The sequence below is a fragment of the Protopterus annectens genome, chromosome 7.part0, assembly GCF_019279795.1.
Source record: "Protopterus annectens isolate FY-2018-M chromosome 7.part0, PAN1.0, whole genome shotgun sequence".
Taxonomy (NCBI): domain Eukaryota; kingdom Metazoa; phylum Chordata; order Ceratodontiformes; family Protopteridae; genus Protopterus; species Protopterus annectens.
This window is the reverse complement of record NC_056739.1, coordinates 741,369,739-741,384,619: the sequence shown is the minus strand read 5'-3', so window position 1 is coordinate 741,384,619 and position 14,881 is coordinate 741,369,739. Positions and strand designations below refer to the sequence as shown.

Below are 14,881 nucleotides of genomic sequence, written 5' to 3'. Positions count from 1 at the left end.
ATGAGCTTTCACTGGAACTATAAGCTCCTTATTTGAAATGAGGTAAATATGACTGATACAGTCCCTGATCCACTTGGCAATAGTGACTTTCGTGACGGCTTTGCCCAATTTACTATCCGAAAAGGACACAAACAGTTGATCTGATTTTCGTGCTTGGTGTGTCCCATCCAAATAGAAACGTAATTGTCTGTGCACGTCTAAGCTGTGAAAGGTATATTCAGCTCTGTTTGAATATTTAGGGAAAAGACTGGTAATTCCAGTGATTGTTGCAAACAAAAGTTAGAACAGACCTTTGGTATAAAGGATGGGTTTGGTCTAAGAGATACTCTAGCTTTGTGAAATACCAGGTATGGTGGTTTTACACACAGGGCTTGAAGTTCTGAAACTCACCTGGCTGATGTAATAGCAACTAGAAGAGCAGTCTTCCAAGAAAGAAATTTTAAGTCACAGGTTGCTGCCGGCTCAAAGGGAGATGAGGTTAATGCACCTAACACCACGTTAAGGTCCCACGGTGGTGCAGGATGAGATATAGGGGGCCGTAGAAGCCAAGCTCCTTTAATAAAGGCTTTGCACAACTTGTTGCTCATTAAAGGTGGATCTACGCTCTCATGAAAATTGGAAATAGCAGCCAATTGAACTTTGATGGTGGACACCGAACAACCTTGGTTGAACAGGGAAGCTAAAAACTTCAGAACCTCTGACACCGAGGCTGTCATAGGGTCTAATCCTCGGAGTTGGGCCCAAATAGCAAACCTCTTCCATTTATTGCTATACATTTTTTTAGTAGAAGTCTTGTGGGCCGAGGACAAAATATGCATGACTTCAGGGTCGAAAGAATGGCTCCTAGCTATGGTCGGAAGAGGAGTAGCCAAGCTGCTAACTTCAATGAATGGAGGGACTGATGGAGCTGTCCTGACTGATGCGTCAAGAGGTCCGGAACTTGGTCCAGAAACCAGGGACCCTCCAATGCATATTTGTGAAGAAAGGGGAACCAGACTTGATGAGGCCAGTATGGGACGATTAGAATCATTTTGCTTTCCAAGCGAATCGCCTTCTGAATCACCTTGGGGAGAAGGGGAACCAGTGGAAACGCGTATAGCAGACCGGGGGGCCAAGCTTAGACTAGAGCATCCTTGGGGATCTCCCTCAGAACTGGGGTGAGAGAGAAGAACTGCTGGCATTTTGCGTTGAGGGGAGTTGCGAAAAGATCACAACAAGGAGCTCCCCATCTCGTGAAAATCTGTGTTACCACTCTGTCGTTCAAGGACCACTCGTGAGGGGAGAGAATAGTTCTGCTCAGTCTGTCGGCTATCATGTTGGATCTCCCCGGAATGTGTGTTGCCACTAGGAAACGTTTGGTAGCAATCGCCCAATCTCATACCTTCATGGCCTCTCTGCAAAGGGGGTAAGACCTGGTCCCTCCTTGCTTGTTTAAGTACCAGACTACCGACATGTCGTCGGACTGAATGGCAATCGTACCCTGGGGGAGGTGATCGTGCAGTGCTTGCAACGTTAAAAGCACCGCCCTCATTTCCAGGATATTGATGTGGAGAAGACTCTCGGTGTGCCACGTGCCTTAGACCGACCTGTCCAGATAATGTCCCCCCCACCCTGTCTGGGAGGCGTCCGTAGTCAACGTGGCAGAGGGGAATGGGGGAACGAAGGGTCGCCCTAGATTCAGGTTGGAGGAAAGGAGCCACCAACGAAGATCCTGTTTGCATGTCTCTGTGATCAATATGTGGTGACTGAGGGAAAGGTATTGATAAGACCACTGGACTGATAGGAGCCACTGGAGTATCCTCATATGCAACCTTGCCAAGAGGACCAGAAGAATGGTGGCTGACATGGAACCCAACAGCTGCAGGACCATTCTTGCTGGAGCGCGACGTCTGAGGAGTAATGCCAGAACCTGAGACTGCAGCATTGCTATCCTTTCCACAGGAAGATAGACTCGCATCTGCCTCGAGTCTATTTCTGCACCAATAAACAGAATACGCTGCGATGGCAGCAATACGGATTTTGTCCAATTGAAGGTGATTCCTAAGGAGTTTCCTAGAGAGATAGTGGCTGCTAGAGTATTCAAGAGTAGATGCCTGGAGGTGGCAGTTAGGAGCCAGTCGTCTAGGTATGGAAACACCTGGAATCCTAGACTTCTCAGGTGAGCAGTCACCACCGCCAAACATTTGGTGAACACCCTGGGGGCTGTGGTGAGACCAAAGGGCAGTGCACGGAACTGGAAATGACTGTCTCCTAGGCTGAAGCGCAAGTGTCTCCTCGACGCCTGATCTATCAGAATGTGAAAATAGGCGTCTGAGATCTATGGAGCACATCCAAACACCTTTCTCCAAAAGTGGGAGAATGGATTGCAAGGTGACCATCCGGAATTTGGACTTTTTTACTAATCGGTTTAACTTGCTGAGATCCAAAATGGGCCTCAAGTCCCCGGTCTTTTTTGGTACCAAAAAGAATCTTGAGTAAATCCCTGATCCGGCCTGATCTGCGGGGACAGGTTGGATGACTCCTTTTTGAAGCAGCTTCGATATTTTGCTGGCTGCAAAATCCCACTGACTGGGTGGCGGGTCCGGGATTCTTTGGGATGGTGGTGGTGGGGGGGGGGGGGTTGAGAGAAGGGAATGGTGTAACCTCCGGCGATGATTCGGAGCACACATTGGTCCCGAGTGATATTTGCCCAGGCCTTTAGGTGCCTCGAAAAATGACCCCCGACTGGCTCCGGAGCTGCACAGTCGGGTAACTCCTTCAGGGATGCTGGAAGGAGGAGGAGCCACAAAAGAACTCGCGGTCTCCAGTGTTGCGGGGGACCTCCGCCGCCTCTGGGACGGCATCTCCCTGAAAAATTTCCCCCTCCTCTGCCTCTAGAAGGGGAATCGCTCTGCTGCGACGAGTAAGGCTTTTGAGACTTACGGAACCACATTTTCTATCCTCTTCGAGCCTTGGGATAAGGTCTGAAGGGAGTGGAAAACCGGGCCCCTACGGCAGTTAAAGTCTTACCCTCCTGTTCGCAGCGAGTCAAAGTGTCCTTTACCTTGGGTCCAAACAGTGAGGACCCCTCAAAGGGGGAATCGGCAAAGGAAGACTTAAAGGCCTCCGCAAAGTGACACAGGCGTAGCCAGGCTTGTCTCCGTAGAGCAACACCTGTTCCCGCCACTCTGCTCGCTCCTTCGGCTGCATAAGAAATGAGCCTCATGGACGAGTTGGATAACGAGGACAGGGTAGCCAACTGGGAGTTAACCGTTTGGGCCAACTGCTTAGGTAAGTTACCGGAGAGGGTATCCGAAAGCTCCTTGACCAGATCCCTCTGCAGTCTTGTGAAATGCGTCAAGTAGTTCAGAGACCTTAATGTAAAGGTCGCTGAAGCAAGGGTGCGCTTCCCATACCGATCCATGCTCCTAGACTCCTTATTAGGAGGATGGACGGACGTTGAAGCCTCTGCCACATCTTGCTGGGTGGCAGATGCCACCACCAAGGCATCTACAGCCACATCTTTTGAAAGAAAGTCCTTATCAGGGAGAGCCGAAAGGAATTTATTGGGGCGAGCTGGCACCGGTTCAACAGAATCCGGGTGTTCCCACGCCCTTCGAGAGATCAAATCCAGAAGCTCATCAAAGGGCGGAGACACCCAGGAGGCGGAGGGCTGAGCCCCGAAGGCCTTGAGGAAAACAGACTCCTCTGCAGAAGGGGGTTTGGACTGCCAGTCGCCTCGTTGTTTAAGGATCTCCAAGATGTCCGCAAAGGATACATCATCCGAGGGCGACTTGGGGGACCCCTCCGCATCATCTAGGTCGGTATCCGAGGTGAGAGACTCATCAGGGGAGTCGACGTGCTTCCTCTTGCACTGTTTCTTCCTAGGAGGTTCCTCCGAAAGCGTTTTGGAGGGACCTCCAGGAAGAAGGGAACCCCCAATGGGGGTAACCTCAGGCCCAAGGGCTCCGCTGTCATGAGACAGGGGGATTGCAAAGGAGACAGTCTCCGTGCCAAGGGAAGGTGGTGGTGAGATGGTAGAAGTGGCCAGAGAGGATTTGGCCAAGGCACTCCTTATGGCCTTGAAGGCGGGACCCCCAGAGTCCTGGGATGGTTCAACCCCCAAGGCCACAACAGCAGTCGGAACTCCCGCAGCCGACGCACCGAGAGGGAGACTCGGAACCGAAAGGATCGGTCCCGAAGCGCCCCCCCCCCGGGGCCGACAGAGGAGGTCCACGTACCGAACCCCGACCCGAAGGGTGGGGTTGGAGTTAGGGTCGGAGCCGACCCGACAACCTCCACCGGCTCCACCAACACTGACTCCAACGGCACCGAAGCTGTTGGAGGAGGAACCAAGATAGCAGGATGGGAAATCGGCTCCGGAACCGACTGGGCTGGAGCCGAGATCAATTTTGCAAAGACCAGAGACTGAAAAAGCCTTTGAAGCACCCTGTCTACATCCGAATCAGACATCCTCGACGACCGAGAAGAGACCGACCGGGTCCGAGTCGACTTCTCCGCCGGCTCTAAAAGACCGGGGGACCGGCTCCGTATGGGTTCGAGAAGTATCGGCGCCGAGGGAGATTCCACTACCACTGCAATTTCCCTCGGAGCCGATGGGGACTTCGGCACCGAAGGGGAAGAGTCTGAGCGGGCAACCCTCATCGGCTCCGAAGGCAGTGGAGCCGATGGAGATGACTCGCCTCGATGCCGAGCTCTCGACTCCGAAGCCAGAGGAGTCGAGGCTGGAGACATCGAGGCAGACCGTTCCGCCCTCGGCTCCGAAGTCCGTGGAGCCGACGGAGAAGCCTGCTGTGACTTTTTAGCTGCCAGATCCGACGGGCTGGTCGGAGCCGAACATTTTTTCTTCCTCGAAGGGGAAGAAGAAGAAGATAGGGCTTCCTCAAAGGAAGGGGTAATAAGCCCTTTCAAAATCAACTTATTTTTCCTCTTTTGGAGGACGCGAGAGGAAAAAGTGTGGCAAACGCTACAGGATTCCTGGAGGTGTTTCGGGCATATACAGTAAACACACAAAGAATGGTCGTCCGTAATGGACATTTTATAACTACATTTGGAACATTTTTTAAAACCTGATGGTCTATCTTCCTTCGACATGGCTATCAACACACTAAACTTCAAAAACTAAACTTTAAAGACTACCACAAACGACAGCCTAGACTCTTAACTAAAACGCCTAGGATAGGGCAAGGCCCCTCTAACTTAAGCGGGATCACTTACCACAAAAAACTTAAAATACACAGTCACACAACAACAAGTAGCTGTTAAAACAGCTTTTGGGTGAGTTTTAGCAAAAAACTAGACAGAAATAACTTCACTAAGAGGCACTTAGCTCAGCCAAGTCCGAGACCACGTCTATGCTGTAGAAGCGGCAAACGAGATCTGGGGAAGCAGTAGTGGTGCATCCTGTGATACGAGGTAACTCAGCCAATAAGAGACTGCGTTCTATTGTATAGCGGCCGAGTCGGAGCAGAGGATCGGCTCCGAACCCATCTGTAGAGAATGTAGGCGAGATAGGATAACATTACATCCAAGCAGTCAATTTGAGGGATATCAGACTGGGGTGAAAATCCTCTATCAGGTGAAAAAGGAGGTCTTGTTTTGGTTACAGTATCAATGGAGGATATTTCAGGTGAGACCAGAAGGGGAACCAAATTTGATGAGGCCAATAGGGGGCAATGAGGATTACAGAGGACTTCAGACATTTTACTTTCTGAAGAAACTCTGGGATAGACGGTAGTATTGAATAAGCATAGAAGAGACGGGGGGGGGTGTGTCAATGAATCAAAGAATGCCTTGGGGACTCCCTGGAGGGGGGGATCAGAGTGACGTAGCTGCTGCACTTGTTCTGGGGGGGATGAAAAACAGGTCAAAGCAGGGTTGGCCCCAATGGCTGAAGATCAAGTCTGCTACTGACTGGTTGAGGGACCACTCATAAGGGGTCAGAATGGACCTGCTGAGCTTGTCTGCCAGGATGCTGGATTTCCCCTGTATGTGAGTTGCAAGTAGAAAACAGTCCGAAGACATCGTCCATTCCCAGTCCGTCCTTGGCTCTCCACACAATGGGTAAGAGCAGATTCCTCCCAGTTTGTTGATGTACCACACACCACTGACATGTTGTCTATTTGAATCACAATAGTTAACAGAGGGAGAACGTGCTGGAAGGCTTGCAACGTAAGCAGGACTGCTGTCATTTCGAACATGGATATGCAACTTGGTCTCTACGTGCGACCACATGCCTTGGACCTTGAAATGCCCCCCACACCAACTGGGAAGTGTCTGTGGTCACCGTGGCTGAGGTGGAAGGAAGGAGACAAATGTCTGCTGATAGGTTTGTCTGACAGCAGCCACCATTGGACATGCTTTATGCAAACCAAAGTCAACTTGATAGGAACAGATAGAGGCTGGTAGAGATAGACCATTGAGCAGCCAGAGTCACACACACTCATAAAATACCTTGCTAGAGGGACTAAGGGAATGGCAGCCGCCATAAATCAAACAGCCTTAAGTATCAGCCCTGCTGGTGGGGAAGACCGGTTTAAGACAACTCAAACATAATCTCTCAGATTCTGAACACGATGAGTAGGTAGAGCTGCAATCTGGTTCACTGTGCCCACGGAAGCTCCGATAAATTCTAAACTCTGAACCAGGGATGGGTTCAACTTTGGCAGGTTTACAGTGATACCCAGATGGCTGGCATGGCTGAAGAAGTAATCCCTGGCCTGGAGTAGTTAATTCCTGGCAGAGGCAGTGAAAAGACAGTCAATCCAGATAAGGAAACACCCAAAATCCTTGCAGTCTCAGGTGAGCTGCGACTACTGCCATGCATATGGTAAACACCCTGGGGCCTGTGGTGAGTCCAAAGGGCAAAGCGCTGAATTGGAAGTGACTGGCTCCCAGCCAGAAGCGTAAATGACTTCTGGAGTGTCTGTCTATTTTGATGTGATTGCACGCGTTGTTAAATTCCACTAAGCACATCCAACCATCCTTCCGCAGCAGCGGTAGAATACACTGAACCATAACCATTCCGAACTTTGCTTTCTTTACTAGCAAATTCAAATTGCTGAGACCCAAAATGGATCTCAGGTCCCAGATTTTCTTTGGCACTAAAAAGAAGAGACAGCAAGTTACAAATCCTTTTTGTTCAGTCGGGACCTCTTGGATGACTCTTTTGCAGTAGATTTAGGATGTCTGCTTCTGCGTATTCCCTCTGAATGGGTGGAACATCAGGGAGTCTCTATGGTGGAGAAAGAAAAAGGATATAACCACCTCTGGATATAATCTTTAGCACACATTTGTTTTTTATATCGCTCCAGGTGGTAGGGTGCACAGAAAAACGACCCCCGACTGCCTCCAGAGATGACCAGTTGGGCAGTGCTTCAGGCGTGCTGATAGGGTCTAGAGGAGAAAGTCTCTCTGAAGCTCCGATTCTGTGAACCCCCTCTGCCCTTGGGGCAGCAGCTCCCACTGAAATCTCCTCTACCTCTAGAGAGGGATCTCCACGCTAATCCTGGGAAGACCCCGGAGATTTCCAGAACCAGGTTCTCTTTCCATTGCACTTGTTTCTAGAAGTGCCCTGAGGAGATGAAAACTTGACCCAGATAGCAGACAAGGTCTTCCCCTCCTGCTCATTGCGGGTAAGGGTCTCTTTGCCAGATGGTCCAAAAAGGGAGAATCCATCAAATAAGGCATTGACAAAAGATGTCTTAAAGGGTTCCGCAAAATCGCAAAGCCTCATCCAGGCATGTATTCAAATAGCAATGCCGGAGCCAGCTGCCTGTGAGGCCCTCTTCATAGAATGGGACCACAAGCATCATGGAAGAATTGGACAAGGACAAAAGAGTTGTCAGTCAGGGAAGACCTTCTTGAAGTCCCCTACCAACACAATCTTTGCCAGAGAGCCCAAGAGTTCTTTCATCAGTTCCCAGTGCAACAGAGTAAAGTGTGCCTGCTAGATTAACGCTTTCAGCGAGAAAGTGGCAGAGGAGTAACTGCACTTACCAAACTTGTCTATTGCTCTCAACTTCCTTGTTTGGTAGATGGACAGTGGAGCTCTGTTCAGCTAGTGCCTTTTTGGTAGCTGCGGCCACAACCATGGCATCAACTGGAATACCCTTGGTTCAATATGGTCTGTCCTTGGGGGGGGGGGGATAAAAAATTGTATGGACATTTGGGAATCAGTTCAACACAGTCCGGCTCCTTCCAGGCAAGGCAGGACACCAAATCCATGAGCTCGTCAGCCGGGAGGGGGGACATCCAGAATGTAGATGGGCCTGTCCCAAAAGCCTCCAAAAACCATGGACTCTTCCAAGGAAGGAGGATGAGCCAACCAACTACCTCTCTGCCTCAGCATCTCGAAAATGTTTCCAAGGAAACATCTGGTGGTGATCTGGGGGATCCTACCCCTTCATCAAAATTCATGTCCTCTGTGATGGACTCCAAAGGGAAGTCAATGTGCCCCCTTTTGCATGTCCTCATGTGGAATCTCCTCTGTGGAGATGTTCAAGGGAGCTCTCGGAAGAAGAGGGGGCTCCCCTCTGGGGTAGGAGTTTGGAGGCTTGTCTAGAAAGGCTAACTTTGGCCAGTCCTGACAAGCTCAAGTCTCTGATCCAAGGGGAGTCGATGGGGAGGAGGGTCATAGTTCAGAGGCTGGATCCTTATGGTAAGAGGCGGCCTATTCTACAACTTAGAATGCCAAGGGACCAGGTGAATCCCCCCCAGTTACACAGGAGCAAAGGCTACTGAAGAAGAAAAGGTAGGGGGATCCCCAAGCCCTGGGTTCCAGGTAAAATAGGACTCTAGCAGTCCAGCACCAAAGTGCAGAGAGGACGACATGGCTCAGACATAGTAGGAGCCGAACCCCCTCCCCCTGGACCCGATGGGGACATCCTGGATCAGAGACCTGCTGCGATCTGATGACAGCGGAGCAGAGTAAGTCAGGGCAATGGTCGGAGTGGAGGAAGGGCAGCTCCTCATACTTGACCCTGGCACTCTCAATTGGTTACAATCCTGAGACTCCAATACCAAAGGACGGCTTGGAGAAGGACACGGTGCTTGGAGGGAAACACTCGCAGATCCCAGAGAGGATGGAGCAAAGACCAACCCCAAATGGATCTGAGTCATGAGAATCTTCCCGATCATCCTTGTCCATGTTGACCTCTGAAAGACTCCTAGAAGAAGCCACTGATGGCGACCTAGAGTGTCTTGACAGATGTCTACTGCAGTCTGAAGGAAGGAGCTGCCTCAATACCCAGCACCAGTGTGGCACCCCTAGCTATTGGATCATCATCTTAGAATCCAAGGTGGAAGGAGTAGCTTCCGGAGAACTGCAGATTAGACAAGTAACAGTCAGATCTGAAGAGTGCTTCGGGTCCACCGGTGCCAATGTGGGTCTAAGATCAAAGCCTATCTGATCTGCAGGTCTCAATTTTCTTGGGTGGCTCCAAAGAAGCACTAGAGGACTTGTGGGGGCTTCTTGGGAATCAGAAAACCCTGCCACAATCTTGGAAAGGGTTTGAGCCCCTGGAGAGGAACTTAAAGCAGGCAAAAGGATCTTAAGAATTAATTTACTTTTGCAGTCTGCGATAGCCCTAGGATTGAAGTTCTTGCAGACAGAGCAAGCTGGCCACACATGTTCAGGGCGAAAACAACACACACAGTATGTGCATCCAAATGCAGGAATTTTTGGCTGCATTCACAGCACCTCTTAAAATCGGCAGGTTTATCTGACAAGTTACAGCAAGTACAAAAAACAACCACCAAAGCACTACAAGCGGCAACCACAGCAAAAGGCACCGTATCACTGTCTAACAAACCTAATCAAAATTAGCTAAACAACCAACTATGGTATCTACCTATTTTTGTTTTTGTAACTTGGAAAGAGAAAGCCTAAAAAACAATGGCTGGAAGAAGAGAGGAGAAAGCACGGGCAAAGCCCAACTGACAAGTAAGGAACAGAAAGGAAGGGATTCTAACCTTACACTACAACGGAAGGAGAAGAAAAAGGAAACATGGCACTTATCTAAAAATTTGGAAGTAAAGCTAGCAATCCTACTGCAAAAACGTGACAAAAAGCTCGAGACTCCAGAAACCACTTCCAACACTGCTGGTGGCAAACAAGATCTGAGGGAGTTAAGAGGACAGTGAATTATGGGAAGTGGGAGGAGCTTGAGATGTGGATCCTAGTCTCTAAAAATGCGGCCAAGTCGCATCCATAACCTAACTGTGAGGAAGAACGAAATAGACATCAGATGAAACTGTTAAAGGATAACATTTTGAACTTTGGCATTATTGCAAACTGTTTTAGGAAGGAAAGATCCAGAACTGGTCTCCATTAATATTCTTTCTATGGTTTCAGAAACATTCATGACTACCCCCCCCCCCCCCTTTGCAGGTACTGAATGACAGGGAGTGGGGGAAGTGTGGTCTGGCAGATGAGGAGGAATTGCTTGAAAAGGTGGAAGAGACTCCCACTGTCATCTATAACCTTGAATTACTTTCAGAACCCATCTGTTCGAAACTACCTGCTGTCAAAGACAGAAATGGAGGTTCAGACTTTCTGGAAGGATTAAATCTGTGCTAACGTAGGAGTCTTGTGGATAGTCATTCAGAATTATTAGAATGTCAATTGTTTGGGGAGGTCTTTTTCCTTTTGGAAACATTCTGACATTGTTTTTTGAACATCTGCAAACCAGCAGCTAGCTGTGATTGTTTATTTGCTTTTTGGAAAAGGTTGGGGAGGGAACATTAAACCCCCTCACAAACAGAAAAGAAAGGCTCAAAATCTGAGAAATCGAATCAGTTTACTTTCATCACACTTTTTAAGGACCTCTGTAGCAGATCATTCAACAAACTCTCAGTCTAGGGGAATATTCAAATTTCAGATTTAACCCCCTCTGTAAGGTTCTGAGTACGCAACCAAGCAAACCTTTTCATAACAGTTCCAGTGGCAGCAGAATCATAAGTACATTTCAAACAGTGGGTGGCCACTTGCTACAAAAAAAGAATAAGCTTCTTCCACAGAAACGGAAACAGATGCCACAATTTTCCTTGTTCTTTAGAGGCAAGCGTAAACTTGTGCTTGACAGTTAATTCTATAAACAAGTGAAAGGATATACATGGTAGTACTAACACAAACATCTACATTAATAGAAAAGAAAGCAAACCATATTAACATTTTTTTCCCATTTACATAAATTACACATTACTTATGGTTTCTTTCTTTAGAGTCCACCTCCACAACGAGTTCGGTCACTAATGGAGTTCCCTCAGGGCTTAGTGCTATCTCCTCTACTTTCTGGTATCTACTTCTTGGAAATCAAGGCCAATATCAAGAGCCTCTGTCTGATTGTTCGCACATGCCTACAAACTGGGAGCGGTCCCCGAATCCCCCTGGCACTAATCCTCCAGGAAGGGCTAATACAGACAACTAATTGGAGCTACATTCACAGTTTAAAACTTAGTGGCAAAAAATGCATACTAGTAGCTTTTGGGAAGTCAGCTACCCCAGTAAACTACTTCATTAATAACACATCCCTAAAGACCCATTAGTCAAGGATTTGGAAGCATATGTTAACAGTAACCTGGCTTTTGACTAACTTGTCTAAAGTAAATTATATGTTGGCTTAACTTATACGCAAGGGAATGGCATCTAGGTCCAAGGAAGTCATCATTCCACTGTACTCTGCCCTCATCAGACCCATAATCGAGTACAATACCCCCTTCATCATGCACCTAACCAGGCACACGCAACAACTGGAATGTCCAGAGATGTTCCTCACAAAAAATACAAGCTGTTAACATGTCGTATAGAGAATGCCTCAAAGGCCTATCACCATAATCTGACTCTTGCATACTAACGGGTGATCTACTTCTGGCATACAGCGTCTCCCAGGATCATGCCGGAGGTCTATCAGAGCAAATCGTCAAAACAAACAGCATCAGAACTACCCCATCCAGGGACTTTGCTTGCGAGATAAATAGGACATGGTGAAGGAACAGAAATGTGTCTCACAGAATACCCCCCTCCCTCGAATAGGCTTCCCATCCATGTGAAGCAGAGTTATTCTCTAACCTTATTCAAGCATAACCTGGACCAGTGAATGAGAAATGAGAAATTCACCCCTGGTCTGTCACCTGTCTCTCTAATGGACAGAGGAAACTTTTAAATGTTTGGCCACATATGCCTTAGATTACACACACCTAAAAACAAAACAAAAAAAAAACACACACCCCTCTAGTGCACCAAACTTGTTGGATACATTTGGGATGCATGGCTAGGCTTAGAGAGGCCCATATGAACTTATGAACCTTACTAATATCCTTTTTTGCCAATAGCTCTAAATATAAAGCAAATAAAGGGAAAGAGGACACCCATGTCTGGTTCCTCTGTTCAACCACAGCTTATTGGAGGGGAACCGTCGCACTTTAAATTCTTGCCTCCAGTCCTTCAGATACCACCCTAATTAACACACATTACTGTATCTGGAAATACAAATACTTCCAGTGCCCTACTCAAAGTCCCAGCTTACTCTGTTGAATGCTTTCTCTGCATAAAGACCCACCAACAGTGGTATTTTCTTATATTCTGCTTCTCTCTGGATCATCACTGTTATACTACTGTCAAATATTTCCCTTACAGCCACAAAACCAAACTGATCCATATCTAGCAATTTTGGCAATACATCTGTCACTCTTTTAGCTAGAACAAACATACACATATAATTATGGTTTGAAATTGAAATAGGTCTAAATTAAGCCGGGTCTCACACGTCATTATACTCTCAGGGTAATACAGTCACCAAAGCTTTCTTCAAATATGTGGTGCTTCTCCTCCTTTTAAGATAATATTAAAACAAAATCTTCCTGATTTTTATCACTTGAAACTGAATTTCTGATATCCTTTGTGCCTCGACCAGGCATGGACCAAGAACTTTGCAATAAAGCTTTATAAATCCCAGACCAAGAGTTTCTTATATTTATAGTGGCACTGTCCTTAAGTAAAGCAGAATAACTTCACATAATTTTACAAGCGCACTCCTTTTCAGACTCGTTTAAGTCTCATGTCAAACATGGTATGTCTTCACCTTCTAGAAAAACTGAAGTTTCTATACACACACTAAAATGAGAGATACACAAATGTAAAGGTGAAACTTTTCAGAGTTTCTAAAGTACCTCATCAAACTCTTCAGTCATCTTGTGTATGATCTCCGTGTTTTGCATGATCCGAAACATCTCAGTTGACACAGTACCTAAATAAAGTAAAAAGGTTTATCCACATATGTTACATAATTCTGTCACTGTTGAATACCAGCACTACCAACAGGAAATAAAATCATTTATGCTGCATTACAATTTAAATACACTGCCAGGCCCTTATTCGGAAAGTACTGTACAAATTTATTGCATTATACAAACATGTTCATTCCTTGTCTATTATAAAAGCAAAAGAATGGCTGTGTGATATTAAGAATCAGGTTGATGGGAGAAAAATAGATAAAAAAAAATGAAGACTTATTCCATATCTACACTTCAAGTGAAGTACTTGTATGTTCTTCTCATTTCTTGGGGAGATCAATACACAAAGGACTAAGGTACAGTGAACTTAATATACCTCTCATCAAGCTGTTCATCTCAAGGTTTCTACCTTCTTAGGTCAGGGGTTGCTACCTCTCCCTCCACAGACAGAAAAACAATCATGTCATTGCAGAGAACACTGCAAAAGGTGCCAGTCTCTTTCAATTATGGGAGATGGTGGCATTAATCCCCTACCACCAAATTCAGCAGTCTTCTACACCATTAGAGACGCATTAAGTAGTGTCCTGCAGAGAGCAAAAACAACTGCTTCTCTTCCTAGTAGTAATGCAGCTAGCTTCCCTTCCAAACTTGCACCAGGCTGCCTGTATGTCCCCTCCCTCTTTCCTCTATATGAGCAGACTGACACTGCAGAATGCTTAATTCCTAAATACTCCCTGATCCGCTACAGCTCCATATATCCAACAACTTGATGCAAGCAACAAAAAAAGAAGTCCACAACTGGCCACAATCTAAGCACAGGTTTAATAAAAAACTTTTGGAACTCTAGCACCTTGGCTCTCAGCCTTCCAGGAGTAATACAAATACACATTTCACAAACCTTTTTATAACACCATCAATTAATAAATTATTTATTCAATTGCATAATAACTGCTTCCAATTAATTTCCAAGTTTAAACCTACAGGTACCACAGTATTGAATTTTAAAATATAAATGGATTCCTTATAAAAGCAGTTTCTCCTTAATATCACATACTTCACCAATTTTCATAAAAACTTGTTCTAAAACAGAAACTTGTAACAAAGAATGATCACTATTATGTGCTACTTTAAAATGCATAGCAATATTTTATTTTTATTTAACATTTGTTAACTGGTCCAACTTGGAACAAAGCCAATTTTCAGCGGAGCTCCAAAGAGAAACGCTCCAGATGCATGTTTTTGTGGTTGCTTTCAATTTTATTATTCTTTATGCCCTTATATGTTGCTGTATTCTGACTTTCAATTTTTTTTTTACTTTCCCCTATATAAAATAAACTGCAAGCACATTTAAGACACACCTTCACTATTACGGGAAAAACAGCCACTAGGTGAAAAATAGGCACCATTTATTTTCCTAAAACTTGTAACAATATAGGAACATATGGAACAACAGCCACAAGGATATGTACCCTTCAAACCAGGAGTCACATGCAATGCGCCTCATCAGGCATGGAAAAATAACTAGAAACCAAAAAGTCTTCTTCTGGCTTGCGCTACAGATCCACACTTCCTGTTAGACACAAACCGGGACTGCTCTGTTTGTTTTGCTAACATGCAAGAAATCTTTTACATTTTGTTCATTTCACTT

At 46.4% G+C, this 14,881-nt stretch overlaps 1 protein-coding gene across 1 annotated transcript in view; it reads right to left on the bottom strand.

Moving 5' to 3' along the window:
* The window catches only part of STAG3 (stromal antigen 3), a 4,836,058-nt gene that overhangs the window by 3,926,825 nt on the left and 894,352 nt on the right, over positions 1-14,881 (bottom strand). Inside the window, exon 6 of the mRNA XM_044077272.1 lies at positions 13,171-13,247. Coding sequence (XP_043933207.1) covers positions 13,171-13,247 — 77 coding nt within the window. The remainder of the gene's footprint in view (positions 1-13,170; positions 13,248-14,881) is intronic.